This window comes from Lissotriton helveticus, chromosome 9, assembly GCF_964261635.1.
Source record: "Lissotriton helveticus chromosome 9, aLisHel1.1, whole genome shotgun sequence".
NCBI classification, from domain to species: Eukaryota; Metazoa; Chordata; class Amphibia; order Caudata; family Salamandridae; genus Lissotriton; species Lissotriton helveticus.
The window spans coordinates 919,408,362-919,424,519 of NC_136070.1; the positions used below are offsets into that span (position 1 = coordinate 919,408,362).

At 44.2% G+C, this 16,158-nt stretch overlaps 1 protein-coding gene across 5 annotated transcripts in view; it reads right to left on the bottom strand.

The window, feature by feature from the left end:
* Positions 1–16,158, bottom strand: part of BICRA (BRD4 interacting chromatin remodeling complex associated protein) — a 478,150-nt gene that overhangs the window by 17,580 nt on the left and 444,412 nt on the right. For all 5 annotated transcript variants that reach the window (XM_078661098.1, XM_078661099.1, XM_078661100.1 and 2 more), the window contains one exon: positions 4,893–4,957. In XM_078661098.1, coding sequence (XP_078517224.1) covers positions 4,893–4,957 — 65 coding nt within the window. The remainder of the gene's footprint in view (positions 1–4,892; positions 4,958–16,158) is intronic.

Sequence of the window (16,158 nt, forward strand, 5' to 3'; positions counted from 1 at the left end):
ATCTACAGCATTTACCTTACGGGAGCGAGCAGCGGAGAGATCGATAACTGCATGAAGACGGCGCAGCTGCTCGCTCCCACAAGGTAAACGCCACACATGCACAAGGGCTCATTGGGAACAGTGCAGTCCATGCACGAGTTTCCTAAAAAGTCCTGAGCGATTCCAAGAGGTCATCTCCTAAGTAGTGCTTGCGCGCTGCATAGGCAAGACCTAAAAAACTGCACAACCAATGGCAGACAGCTGCAAAATTGCTTAGAGGCCTCCGCCCAGACCCAGAAACTATAGCCTTGGAGAGTCAGGGACAGCCTCTCTGGTGACCGGGAGAGAAACGAATCGGATTAAGATTCGTCCGGGAACTGCTGTTGCTAAAGATTCCATGCCCAGATGTTGGGACTGTTTGACTCTGGTATCGTGGCCGGTGGGGAAGCGGATGACTCCGCTACACACCATTGGATGCACTTGCTTGGAAGTTCCCTGATAACCACTGGAATAACTAGTTTTTTATTTCTCTGGTTATGTTAAGGGTTTATGTTGGTGTTCATACTCCGCTATAGAGATTCGGGAGCACGCAGGTCCCACTTTTCACACGATCAGACTACTAGTTATATACAACTCTCACACCATATGCCGTCCACACTCGTACACTTGGACATACACCAGAGTTTTTGCCCTATTTATACCATGGCCCACAATGATATGAACATTATTACCCTCAACATGAAAGGGTTTAACAGACCAGCCAAACAATAGGCGACTATCTTATCTAGAACATACTGGAGGGAATGTTTGCCTACTACAAGAGACACACTTGGCTCCCTGCAACTGGCACAGACTGAAATTGCGCCACTTCTCGTACCAGTATTTTTCATCCAACCCTACAAAGAAAGGTGGGGTTGCGATACTCTTCTCCCGCTCCTTCAAAGTGAAGATTGGGGGCATAGTCACAGAACTACGAGGGCAACTGCTAGCTTATCAAGTCCAAATAGGAGACCTGGCCTTAACTACAGCTTCCATATAAGCTCCTAATGATAATCAGGAACCATTTTTAAAGCGGGCCATAACAGACGTTATCCCCAGATAGGACAGTCTTGATTTGGGGGGGGGGGGGGGGGGGTGAGGATCCTCAATTTAGTGATGAGTAATCACCTTGATAGATCAGCACAGCATTTTCACCAATCTGGAGCACACTGGCTTCTGGAGGTTGGATTGAGCGACCTGTGGTAGTTGGCGCAACCACATACTAGAGTCTATACCTTTTCCTCACCTTGCCCATAAAACATATGCTCGCATTGAGATTTTTCTGGGCACCCAGTGTGAGCGAATGCAGATCACAGCAGTTTAGATTGAACCTTGTTCTCTGTCCGACCATGCCTCCTTGATCCTTATGCTTCGAGTGATCCCTCCAGAACGGGCCAGGTTCTTCCGGTGGATGCGGGAAAGCTAGTTTCAATACCCTTACAGTCCACAAAATCACACTGACCAATACTAACTTTCTAGCAGCTAACGATACAGATAGCACTTGCATAGCCACCTTATGGGAGACCCTGAAGGTGGTCATTCGGGGGAGTTTATTGCTAGAACTTGAAATAGAGGGATGGGTAAGATCATTGGAAGCTAGTCATAAATGTCCGGAGGATCTGGCAGCAGCAGGAGACTGCAAGGCTGCAGATATTTAGCCTAGATCTAGACAGCATAGAATATGAGCTGCTCTGCTTACAACACTCCTTCTACATGAAGGGGACAAACGCAGCAGGCTCTTGGCCAATAAGTAGCAAGCTAAGAGCCAGTCTTAGATGGTGGATGCACTTCTTCGGTCGGATGGTAGTGAAGCTACAGAGGATATAGCAATAGCGCCCACCTTTAGGGATTTTTCCATGTCTCTCTACGAGGCACAGGACCTGCAGCCGACAGACTCACAGGCTTGCCTGCGAAATGCCTGCACACACCGACTGACCCCAACAGGCATCTCTTGATCAGCCCATTCGCATAGATGAAGTCATTGTGGCTACTGCAAGGCAGAAACTTCCTAAATCCCCAGGGCCGGATGGATTTTTTGACCTTATTTTTTATAAAACATTCTGCCAGGCACTAGCCCCTAGTCACCACTTTTTAACTTGCTGGCGGACACAGGCACCCACCCATGTTCGAGGCCTCCATCAACCTTATTCCAAAAACTGGGAAGGAAACAGCAGTGTGGCTCATATCAGCCCATTTCACACGTCTCGTATTGACCCATTACACTTATAAACATGGACGCAAAATTTCCGATCAGCATTGTTGCAGAGCGGTTAAGCCCCCTTATGCCAGTTCTGGTAGATCCTGATCAATCCTGGGTCATCCCCAATCACAAGTGCCGGGATAACCGCAAGAGAATCAGCCATATAGTGGGTTAAGCAAAATAACTTCGGCAGGAAAAAATGCTTTTAGCCCTTGACGTTGGAAAAGCATTCGGTCTGGAGCATTAATCATCTTTAAACGCAACAATGAACCATGTCAGGGATAGATTTCCTGCCTGGAGTCTTAGCAGTGATGACGAACTTCGAGCAGCAATAAGGGTCAAATGAGTGCTTTCAACCCCTTTCCCAATCGACAGACACGAGACAGGGTTGCCTAAAGTCAATCCTTGTTGTTAGCCCTGTACATGGAAACGATGGCGCGGAGGGTTATGGATGACCAGGGCATTATTAGAGTGCGGCTTGGGTTGGAAGTGCACACCAGCAGCCTTTATGCAGAAAAAGTTATAGTGGCGCTTGAAGACCCTTTGTCAGGCCGGACGGCCTTCATGGATGAGCCAGGGCATTTTAGAAGGGTCTCTGTTTTCACATCAACCTCCAAAAATTGCAGGCTCTCAACCTCTCGGTCATACCTCCTGTACAGGAACAGCGGCTCGCCCGATACGCAGCGTGGGCAGACTCATCAGTGTCATACCTCAGAGTGCTGATAGCTTTCACCATATGAAACACAGTGGCCACTAATTATTGAGCCATACTTTTGCAGGTCCGTATGGACCTAGCTCAGTGGAAGCCCGACTGCCTGACATGGCTTGGAAGGTTGGCTGCTCTGAAAAGGACCATGCTACCAATTGCTTTATTCTTGTTTCAGGTTCTGCCTCTGATGCCCCCTGGGGGCATGCATCAATTTCTCCAGGCTGAAACCAACCGCTTTGTTTGGGAATAATGGAGTCCATGTAAGAGTAGCGTGCAGATTTACCTTCCAGCCCGAGAGGGTGGTCTTAAAGTCCCTAGCCTCCTGCACTACCACCAGGCAGCGCAACGTTGATTCCTGATGGAGTGGAGCCATAAGGAGTCTGAAAAACACTTGTGCTTGGCTAGAGCAAGAGACCATCTGTGGACAATACCCTGGTTTACAAAAAAACAGCAGATGGCATGGGACTGTATTCCTCTCCTTTTGCCAGAGCCACCCTCGAAGTTTGGGATTGGGTCACCACTTGGAAGAGTTTGAGCGTGTTCCCCTCACAGTTGACACCTATCCTGGGAAACTTAGAGTTTACACTGGGGATTCACCCTACAGCATTTGCAGCCTAGCAGGTGGCCGGCTGCAGATCTATTAGTCACATGTTTGACTCTGAAGGGCCCATTCTCTTTGAGCAACTAAACGGGGACTATGGCCTGCCAGAGTCAGAATGTCTGCGTTATCGGTAGATTCGACACTGGGTAGAAACTACAGCTAAAATTGCATCTTACTGGCACGGACGCCTGCTAGACTACACAGGGGAAACCCCAGTCGAACTGCTGAAGAGGCTGAGGTGCTCTAGGGCCCTTACGCCACCTTCTACGGGGCTGTCCGAAACTCCTGACGAATAGCGCGTGGCTACACAGAATATGGTGCATACTGGGTATGGAAATTCAGACTTCTACCCTGGCAGCCCATTGAGGTCTGTGGGAACTGTATATTAAGCTGCTCTCTGCATAATTTACCAATTAACCTGCCCACAGTACCTACACTTAACACGATTGACGGTGCCAAGTGATGCGGCGCAGAAAGGGCAGGAAGGTGATGGGTCGCGAGACATAGGAGGGTCGAACAATGCTTTAAAGCATTATTCGGTAGAATGGATGGAAGGGTGGAAGAGAGAGGGGGAATAGTTGGAGCAATGTTTTGGTTGTTTATGTTTATTTTATTCCTGAGGCTTTTGTCTGGCCGCACCCCGTGAGATGGGGCCCTACTGCGTAATGTATGTCTGTATTATTTAACTCTGGAATAATAATAAAAACAGATTTGAACCATACAGCAAACACACTGCACTAACTATTTGCTTCACCAAGTCAAATCATTACCTTCTACCTCAAATTAACATCTTCCATCTCAGTCCTTCATCTGCACCACATCAAGTAATTGTCCCTTCAATGCAAAGGACCCTCTCCGTGCTCTCAGTAAACCCTTTCAATCATTACCTTAAAAGTAAGCAATTGAAGTATACATCTTTGCCCCGCTCTCCCCACTCAGATTAACAGAACCCCTTTGAAGTCAGATACACACTTGTCTTCTGCTAAGTGAAACCCTGAGCCACCAACTGTTCTTTACCAAATCTATCCTTCTACAACCATGCCCAAGATGACCCCAAAGCACAGCCTCCTCTACTAAATTTCCATTCCCCTCAACTCAATCTCTTGCACACCTCATTCCCCAAACAAATGTCAAGTTTCATAGCAACAGACCTATATCCTCAGAGTTGGGCAGACAATCTGTCAGACTTCCTGCATTTGAGCTATTGCACGTATGCACAATTTATTTGGGCTCTTTTAGATCATCAACCTCCTTCACATACAGCCACCCATGTTTTCTTGTATTCACCAAAACCTTTACCATTAGCATTTCACTAAGCCATTGTTGAGAGCTCTAAAGACAATCCCCTTGGTCCCCTTCCTTACCATGCTTCCTTGCTGGGCGGCATGAAGACTGGAGGTTTTTTCAAGCACCCAAGTTTGCTTTCATACTGATCATTGGAGAAGGAAAAATTCAGTGTTATATTAAGCTTTATTTCACACAAAAACCATACACCTCAAAGACAAAAGAAGTTATAAGAGTCACTTAACGAATGTTTGATCAAAGATTAATACATGCGCTTTACAACATTGTTAAAAGATAACTAGAATGGTACCAAGGATTTGCAGTTTTTGGATTACCCATTAGAAAGAAAGAGACCAATCACAATTCAAAATAAAACCTATGGAATTATGTTTGCTCTAGTAAATGACAGCAGAGAAAGCTAAGCATTACTGGTATCTGCATATCCTGGGCTTCAGGAAATAAGTTGTATAAATAAACAAATTCAAAACATTACTTCTCTTGCAACAGGTAGTTTAACAATATCTCATAGGTCTGGGCTTCTCTCAGTCTTGGGAGAACTCTATATACATCCCCCTCCTCGGCAGACCCATATTGTGAACTACTTGTGGATCCCATTACGATGCTAAGTATCCAGTAGCGGTGACTGCACCTATTCTGAAACTCTAACACTTGCTTAAGTACAGCTATGTAGCGCATCATATTTTTAACAGCAATCTCCAAACCCCGTGGACCTCACTTAAGAACTCCCATATTGGCTAAATTACATCCAATAATACCCTTTGAACCAAGCAATCCAAAATGGGTGTCTACTCATCTCTCAGTGGTATTTAGCAGTACATAAATGCTACAATTGAAAACAAAAGTGCATTTCTGAATTTAACTATTTGCACATTCCAACACAGCCGATCACTTACTTGACTTGGCATTTTGTCTAAATATAAACAGCATCATTTCGAGGACCAGATGCTTCACTATCAGTAACAATGGTTCCCTAAGCGGAAGCCACAAGACTGAGCTGAGCTCCCTTAGCATCGACAATAAACAATTAACAATTAAAAATTATATCTACAATTGAATTTATTTCTTCAGACATGCGCCAACAAATGGTGCAGTGATCATGAGTAGTGATATAGGTGAATGTTAATGCACTCAAAAAACAATATTTTGGGACTATCTACTCAAACTTAACCCCTTCCTGTGCCGCGAATTCTGCAAGGGGGGGGGGGGGGACTAAGGGGGTGAGCGCGGCACTTCGGTGCCCATGACGGCTCCACACCGTCATGAGTCTCGGGCGCGGCGAATGCTCATGCGGCGTGGTGCCGTCATGACCCCGCCCGCTCATTAATTCACCCGCACAAGCGGGGAATTAGTGCCGCGTGGGCTGAGCGGCAGCGGCATGACGGCCCCATGCCGTCGTGAGCACCCGCTTCAGTGACTCATGACGGTGTGGAGCAGTTATGAGCACCCAAGGGGTTAAGATTACAATTCCAACAAACTACAATGAATGCCAGTCTACCTGAATGGGGGTCGACGTTTTGACCCCATCAAAATTATTTCCATGATTTCTTCATCAGAACTAGATGGTAGCACAAAGAAAAGAGGACCAAAGTCAGAATTTGTATTGAGTGCCCCCCCCAGTGTCATGATGTGGGTACTTACTCATTCATGAATCCTTTCAAAATGTACTGTCAATGGCTCGTTTGTAAATTCAGGTCCAAATGTTGGATCGAAGTTATGTAGTCTGACTTTTCTTTTGACACATAGTTGTTGATTTTATGTGAAGGATGAATTAAATTCAATTGTAAATATAATTTTAGCATGTTTATTATTTATGCTAAGGGAGCTCAGGCAGTGGCTTCCTCAGAAGAAACCATTGTTGTTGTGGATTAAAAATCTATTAATTAACTCAGATTCTTCACCTTTGGAATACTCTACAGGCGCCTGACTGAATCAGAAAATGTTCAAGCATTACTCCTGCATGCCAGTAGGTCCCGTCATGTTGTTCAGCTACAATGTCATTCAGCTCCAGAGTGACATGTGGTGCCGTAAAATGTCCTGCAGAACAGATTGGGTAAACTTCCCTTCCCATCGGACCTAGCTGTCGAGGCAGTAGTGCTTCAGGATAATATGTGAAGTGATGCTCATGTAGCAGCCTGGTAAATATCCAGGACAAGGCCCCCCATTCCAACTCAGTGGTAGCAGTCTTGACTTGGGTGTAAGGAGCCTGCAAGCCTTCTGGAGAACATTTGTTAGCCAGTGTGTAGAAGATTTAGAGGCAGAAAACATTCCAGTTAGAAGTAGTCTTCTTCTACACTGCTTTGCCCTTTTCTGCTCCAACAACAAAGAACTGATCGTCCACACCATGTTCCCTGATGGAATCAATCTGAAGGCTGAGAGCTCTTCTGGGATCCAACCGATAGAGTATCTCCTTTTCCTTAAAGGGGGGAGAGGGAGAGAAGAATGCTGAGAGGATAATGTTTTGCCTGAAATGAAAAGGTACTAAATTGGAAGAGAGGTAGCTCAGGTTCTCAACATCAGCTTGTCTGGGAAGAATGTTGTGCATGAGGGTTGACAGAGAGGGCTTGTACCTCACGAACAAGACTCGCTGAAGTTATGGTGATGAGGAAAACTGTTTGTAGAGTGATATCCACAATGGACAGCTGTGCACAGGTTCAAAGGGAGCAAGTATTAGGAATGTGAGAACTAGGTACAGCTCCCACTGAGGCATTATGAAAGATTTGGGAGGATACCAATTCTGCAAATCTTGCAAAAAAATGCAGCACACAAAGGGATTTAAATTAAGAGGGCTTATGGCAACCACACAAAAAAACAGAAAGAGTCGACAAATCATCTTTTACTGTGCCCAAAGCAAGTACGGACAACAGAAAGCGCAACACTTGAGACACTTTGGCTTGAAGCGGGTCAATCTGACGAGCACCGCACCAAATCATAAACTTTCCCAACTGCAGGCATATACTGATTTCGTTGAGGGACGACTGGCTGACAGAAAGACAAACGACTTCAAGAGGGAAGTCAAATGAAGTCAACTGCCATCAGTCAATCGCCAAGATTGGAGGTGAAGACTGCGCAGGTCTGGACCCTGCCCCACTGCTGCTACAGAAGATCCTACCGAAGAGGCAGCCTGGTCAGAGGACAGATACTCATGCCCAGGAGTGCATGGTACCATACTCGACTTGCCCAATCCGGTGACACTAGAATGACAGGTGCCCAATTGTTCCAGATCATTTTCAGAACTCAGGAGCAGTAGTGGGGGAAAAGGCCTACAGGAGGTACTGAGCCACGCTCTAGGAGGAATGAGTCTCTGAGAGAATGCGGACTTGGGAACTTCAATGTGCAGAAATATTGATACTGGGCATTTTCTGAAGTGGTTAAACGATCAAGCCAAGGTTCTTCCCATTCGTTTAATAGACCCCGCATCACCTCCAGGTACAGCTGACATTCATGATCCGCTAGGCATTGGCGGCAAAGTTCTCCAGCTCTGGCGTTCAAAGAATTTAGCCAGGTGGTGTGCCACCATGGATATCTCCTGATGATTCAGCAACTTCCAGAGACGTAGGGCATCCTCACAAGTGTTCATGACCCTGCTCTGTTTGTTGCAGTACCACATGGCATTAGTATTATCTGTGAGTACCTGCACCAGCCTCCCTTTTATGGATGGCAGGCACATTTTGATTTGAAACACTTCTGCAGGAAAGCTTTCAATGCCAAACAGATGACTCGCAGCTCTAGTAAACTGATGTGGAGCCGAGCCTCCGCCGGAGACCAGATGCCTCCGCTTTCTGCAAGTGTAACAGGTTAATGTTTGGTGAAGTGCAATAGTGTACAAAAGTGTTAAATGTAGGCGTATTGAGGTATATGCTAAAAGCGCTTTCTGCAAGTGTAACAGGTTAGTGTTTAGTGAAGCGAAATAGTGTACAAAACATTCATTTTGCTGCATAGCAAGCACTTGGGGTTGGTCTTCTGGCCTCCTTTAGAATAGTCACACATTCTGGAAGTGGGTTCAGCTATCAAAACTATGACTTCAGGAGCCAGATTTAAAGATTGAGCTGTTGAACATTGGGATGTCTCAATATGCCTCTTCTGTGAGTGAGGTTTGTGTAAATTCTTGTGAGGTACTAGAGATAGCTCTAGTAGTGTTGTGTAACATGGTTGCTGAGCCCATGTGGGGGATAGGAGTGTCAAGGTAAATGAAGTCTAAGTTTCCTAACCACGCATGGAATGAGGGGGAGATGACAAAAAGCGTAATCCAAAATCCCTGACCAGTTCATCCATAGTGCGTTCCCCTTGGATTGCAGGGTGTGGGTTTCGGGATACAAAGTTTGGCATTTGAAGTTTACAGTGGTGGCAAACTATTGTGGGGGTTCCCAATCGGTGGAAGTATTGTTGTATCAGTGGCATGTGTATTTCCCACTTGAGAACTTGTTAATGTGTCCTGCTGAGAAGGTCCATAATTGAGTTTTCCTGCCCTGGCATATACTAAACCAGGAGGATTGTTTGCCCATTTCCATATGGTTTGTGCCAGCTGGAAGGAATGGGTCCCTCCCGGTTTCTTAATGTAATATATTGCAGTTTTATTGTCTGTTTGTAGAAGGCCATTTTTTTGTGCTATGTTTGGTCAGAACGCTTTGAGAGTCATATAGATGGCTAAGAGTTCCAACATGTTGATGTGTAATGTCTGTTGATGTGTGGACCAGTGTCACTGAACCACAATGTCCTCTATATGAGCACCCCATCATGAGTAATGCATTGGTTGTGAAAGTTACTTGTGGGATTGGGTCCTTGAAGGCTCTTCCCTTCAGCATGTTGGATGTGTTCCACCATTGTAGGGCCTGATGGACCTTGGGTGAAACCAACACTAGATCCTCCAGTTTGCCCTCTGCTTGTGACCATTGCGATGCTAAGCACTCTTGGAGAGGTCTTGTGTGTAGTCTTGCTTGTGGCGTTATCGCTATGCATTATGCCACCATCCCTACAAGGCACATCACTGTTTTGACTGGTAGGTGGTCATGTGGTGGAACTAGTTGGTTCTGGAGATTGAGAATCCCTTGTGCATTGGGGTAAGCTGTCCCTGAGACTGAATCAAGTAGCCCTCCCAGATAAGGCTGAACCTTGAGAGGTTGGAGAAGGGACTTTTTCGCATTTGCTTTGAAGCCCGATTGATGTAGTAGGTCGATTGTGCTTTGTGTGCCTGTTAAGATATTTGGCTTTTGTTGGACTCTTGATCAGGCAATCGTCCAAATAGGGAAAGACCTGTATTTTTTCCCTTCGTAATTTTTTAGCTACTACCGCTAAGCATTTAAGAAACACTCTAAACCGGTTATGAATTATGCATTATTGATTTTGGGTACAGAAGTGGCTAAGCTGATATTATTTGTGATTTTTAACATTGGGAAAACTGTGTCTCACAATCATGCCCGAGAGACTTCCTGCAATTAACAGTTTTGTGCCGCTGCAAGGTCTCTTTCCCCTCCGAAAATATTTTAACTTTATCAATAAACCTATGTTTTAAAATGATTTACCTTATCTAGTATCATGAACATGATTTTTCCACCAGAGTATTGAATGTGTATTACGCTGCTTAGGGGCCTTTGTTCCTTAAAACTACCTGTTTGCCTGCAGCATCAAATCTTTTACTTTCTTTATCTAGAGGAGGTGCTTCTACAGTACCATGTGCTGCAGCTCTCCTGGTCAGTTGGCGAATGCCTATATTTTTTTCTATGAGAGGTGTCAAAGACCTTAGATTTGACATGGTCCTTAAAGATCTCTTTGGATTTATTGAGTATGGATCCTAATATTGGTAGATATTGAACAGTGTGTTCTGTGAGTGAAAGTGTTTCTAACAGGAAGTCTGTTTGCTTCTCAGTGGCGTGCACTGGAAGCTTGTGGTACTCTGCCACTCTCTGTATGGCACTGTGGTATAAGGTTCTGTCATCTGATGGGGACGCTTTTCTTGGTACTGGCAGCTCCATGTCTGGGTCCGGTAGCATCACATCATAGTTATCCCATGAGTCTGGGGTGTGGTGCGAGTCCTGTGAGTATAGAAACTTTATTGCATGATTTAAAAAACCTTTGCAAGTTACAAAAGATTAAAATGTACGTATTAAAAGAAAGTGGAAGCCCAAGTTCTTGTAGTAAAAGACCCGAGAATCCTGTATTCCCGGCAAATCCGTGTCCTGAATCTACTGCTCTTCATTTTCATGTGGAGAAGGCAAGTATGTTTGTGGTGACTTTGGGGGGCTGAGTCATTCGGCTTGCATCCCTGTGCTCTTGTGCCACCTTTTTTGGTGGAGGCAGTGGCAATGTTTGCTCCTGTGCCTGTCACTTGGCAATCTTTTGGCTTTGTTCTGGCATAAATTCTTGCAGTCCCTTAAAGACAATGCCTTGTTACGCACTTGGCTTTTGTGAGCGAGACTTTTGTTTCTTTGGAACCAGTGGAGTGTCCTCCAAAACTTTCTGCGGCTTTAGTACCCCAGATGTCTAACTTTTCTTTTGCCCAGAAGAATGCCCATGCTGTTTTTTAGCCCTTGGAGCAGAAGGATGTTTTGATTCAGAGATGCTCGAGGCTCAAAGTCGTAAGAAGGAGTTAGTAGAGTGCCAAATATATTTATGGAACTGTTCTATCTGTTGTGAGGTCCCAGACAGCCACAGAAAGTTGGGGTAACTTGGGATGAGTTACAGAATTGGCTCCAAAGGAGATAAGAGTTTTGGGAGCAAGACAGTCACGTTTACATCCTTTTAACGTATCTGGAGTGCAAGAATGGTGGGAGGGGCCATGTCTTACCCGAAAATTTCAACTGTAGTAGTGTGGAGTCTTCTGGTGTTTGGTGACATTCAACTTCCCTTCACAGTTCTGTAGGCCGTAGGGTTCATCTTACCACACCCATTGCAGGTCCTTGAGTTGTGTCCCGACCCTAAGCACCAAAGACATACCTGGTGGGTATCGTCAAAGGCATTTATTTATAACACTCTCTAAAAGGTTTAAACCCTGTGGTTTTGGGAGGTGATATTTTTAGTAGCACACTACATTTTAACAAAGTTTTGATGAGTAAAAACAAGGGGTAGCTCCGGATCCGCGTCTGGTGGCCTGGAAAGGAATGAACTGATTTCAATATCTCCTTCACTCGTCAACCTTTATGTCGAACCTCTGACAGAAATTCTCAAAGACGCAAACATATCTTATCATATGTACGCAGACGACACGCAGCTATACATCAAGATCGCATCTCTGGAAGATATCATGTTAATGAATGAGGCCTTAAAAATGTCATTAAACTGGTTGACCAGCAATCATCTGAAGCTAAATGCACAAAAAACAGAGTTCCTTTTAATCTCTCCACCAAAGAACCACACGGAAGTGAAAGAATGGTCTAAATTGATCACAGCACTAAACTGCACTCCTACTCTAGTGGACTCGGCGAAATCGTTAGGAATCACATTAGATAAGAACCTTGACACGAGAGCCCATATCAAATCAATGGCAAAAAATACACGCTGTCACTTGAACTATATTAGGAAAGTGAAACCATTCACCTCTGCGGCAGATCTCAAAGTGGCAGTACAATCCTTAGTTATCTCAAGGATTGAATATGGATGTACAACCTTAGCAGGTCTACCAAAAATGTCCACGCCACCAATAAACGCATGTCTAAATTCAGCTGCAAGGCTCATCACCGGATCGAGGAAATTCAATCATATCACGCCACACCTGAAATCATTAAACTGGCTACCATACGAAGGAAGAATCCAACTTAAAATGGCATGTATCACCCACAAAGCGCTTCACTACAAAACACCAAGATACCTGGCTCAGAAGATAGAGCTATCTGGAGGAGACAGACTGGCCAGGAGTGCCAAGGAGCTGCTGCTGAGACCACATATCTTCCGGAAAAAGAAAACATACGACAGAGCTTTCTCAGGAGCAGGCCCTAGAATCTGGAACTCACTCCCTCCAAATGTTAGGAAAATTACTAACACGGCAACATTCAAGAGGGAAGCTAAGATTTTTCTAATGAGTAAGATCCTCACTTAGGCAAGAAGGGACATCACTGCCACCGCGACATAGTTGTGCCAAAGCAGAACTACAAATGGAAGTAAATAGAAAGTCACTAATTGTACTGGGGATAACCTAGAGGCGCTATGCTTACCCAGAACCTGAATGAAAAATGCACAGATTAAGACAATTTGGATCTATTGTTATTGTACTACAGTACAGTAGGCAAATAGAATAACATGTGTGATAACCTTGAAGACAGACACTGGCTAAAATTATATTGGAATATGCACATGCCGATGTCAAGTAGTAGCTTAATATACCTCGTCATTGTACATTTTTATGCTATAATGCTTTATATTCGTATACCTAACCTACCTTTTATCAGTATGATACAGTTTACTACATAACTTTATATCTACCTATCTCATTCTCTGAATGGTTATTCTATGCAAGATGCATCCCTAACCTACCTATTGTATTTGTATCTGTGAAGCGCTCTGATACCCAAGGGTCACGTTCGCGCTATACAAAACGGTCTAAATAAAAAAATAAAAATAAAAAATGCACCTGGGCGGCGCTTATATGCGGCTCTGAACGTCACTTTCTGAGCGGGACGTTGGACGGAGCCATACAATGCAACTTACTGGTGTGAAGGGGTCCTGACTGAAATTTCCAGTTTAAGTCCGGCGCCTGGGGAGTATACCAAAGGTGAGGAATCTACAGTTAAAAGTATTCATCAGAAACTATCTTTTTTGAGCAACCGTCATCCTAGCACCCTGGTAGGTATTAAAAGAAAAACCTGGGGCAGTTCAAAGTCAAGGTACAAAGAGTGGACATTTCCATCACCCACACCAAGCATCAAAATTCCTCTAAACTCTATCAGAAAAAACTATAACTTTACAATGCTGTACCCAGCGAAACAGCATGTCAAACTTAAAGGAAAGACATTTCTTTACTTCTCCTGAGACAACAATGGACATCTTGGGCACACACATTTGCCTCAGGGGGCATCAGTCTTCATCACCCCAGATCTCGCCTCCCGGGGCTGGGGCTCTCACTGGAACCGCAACTAGTGACTCCTGTATGAGTTGGTGTTCGGGATCAACATTGGTAGGAGGGGAGTTAAGTTACTGTTTGTTGCACACATCGCTTAGAATGAGGCACGTTTAGACACACAACATGATAAACAGTCCTCTCAGCGGACTACCGCTCAGATACATTAGTGGACATGGGGAACATTCCCTCAGGAAGTAGTGTTCAAAATTATGGTATAAAAATGGCTTTGCTGGAACATTTGGACCTAAACAACCCCAATAAGATGAGGCTGATGTTTGTATACTTAGTCTGCCATAATATAGACATAGCTATGTTGCAAGTGACATCTTAGCACAGGCATGCAAAATGCATTAACCAACAAGCGTACAAGTAGGAATTAATCCTCTCACACCATGTACCCAAGAGGGGTGGTGATTCTCATTAGGAAAAGCCTCAGTTTCCCACTCTTTTAAATATTTCTGACCAGCAAGGGAGATCTATATTAGTCACAGGTACGCTAAACACAAATGAGTAAACTTTTGTGAATATGTACTCCCAACACAGAGACAGATTTTTTCCATAAAGTTCAAAACACCTGCAACACTCTGCATGAGATCAACATTACATGGGAAGGAGACTGTAATCAAATACTTAACATAGAACTAAATAGGTAGGCACAAACACCTAGACTACCCCTCATGTGTGCCTCACTGAGACTTGCGCAAAAAATGCAGGCTGACTTGTCTGGCAAGTACAACGTTCAAACAATAAGAAATTCATGTACTATTAGTTATTTATTTGAAAAGTTTTATAAAGCGCGAACATGACCTATCCGAGTATCACTGCTCTGTACAAAGTGGCATAGAAGTAACAAATGAAGTAACTTAATCACAAAGTCCAAGGGAGGCACATACAAAGTGGGGCAAGGAGGAGTCAGTCAATCTAGTGTGACCTGTAAACTTTCAGCAGAGCAATAGATCAAACGAACATGTGAGAAGAAACAATACAATTTGAACAAAACGTTATGTAAGAGTATCAGAACAGGAGACAGACGTATATTGAGATGGTACTACTCGGCAATACAAGATTCTAGCTTTAGAGTAGATTTCTGACCATCATTTCGCCTGTACTCTTGGGTGGAGAGTACCAAGATCTTGCCAAGAACTCTTTCAGATCTCTCCCCAATAATACTAAATAATAAAGGTATCCAAAACCAGCTACACCTACCAGGTCATAGAAATTCCGATGCGAGTCTCTTGTAGACGAACCATTCAAAACAGAACTAAGCAGAACTACTGTGGAGTTTTTTTTCTTTTACATTCAATTTAGGATTATTACCCCAAGCTGCCACCATCTAAGAAACATTTAAAGCATATTTAGGAGGTATGCTTGTTGCCAAGGAAGTAGGTATACTAAGAACATTAAAAGACAAATGACCCAACTGGAGACAACAAACAGCTACAGCATAAATACACACAGTGAGCAGAAACTTGCAGTGATCAGCAACACAATACAGGAATTTAGGGAGACTGCAGAGCCAAGTTCACAAATTTGAGAAGGTCACAAAGAGCAAATCACTAGTACACACACAAGGAGAACAGGAAACACCAGTCGCTCTCGCATCTGTGCGCCGTACGGAAAATTTCTTTCAATGTGCAAGATAGTCTTACTGCATTTGCAGACAACTATATCAATTTATATACAACTACAGGTATGCTGACACCACAAACATCCAAATAAAATACAATGTTAACATGGCCAACCTATGGGGATCCTAACTGCACTCGTTAAATTGGGTGAAATCATCCCAGCAATAAATTTGCTCTTGAGCAATGCAACACAGGGACCTGATGGCCTCACAACAGACCATTAAAGAGCATGTACTGAATTTCTAGCTCCCCATTTATGAAACATTTGAAAAGACCCTTCATGCGGGCGGGCTCCCCCCAACAATGCATGAAGGTACAGTCATCAATAGCTCCGCTTAAGCCTGAGAAAGTATGAGAGATCTGTTCATCATACAAATGTTCGTTGTTGAATACGGATAATAATAAATTGGGTAAACTGCTAGTTTACAGATTGCAACCCTTTAAGCTGTACCTAATTTTGCACAACCAGTCAGGCTTCATAAAGGGCCTATAGGGAGTGATTGCAGGGTTCAATGTAATAAAGTAGAAGTCTGTGCCTCAACAACCACCATAATATTTGTTCATCCAATCTATCCTGCCGCCCACCTCAACCAGGAAATTCAGAGCACTGTAGAGCTGGACAATTTAAAGCACCATTGGCATTGTGCT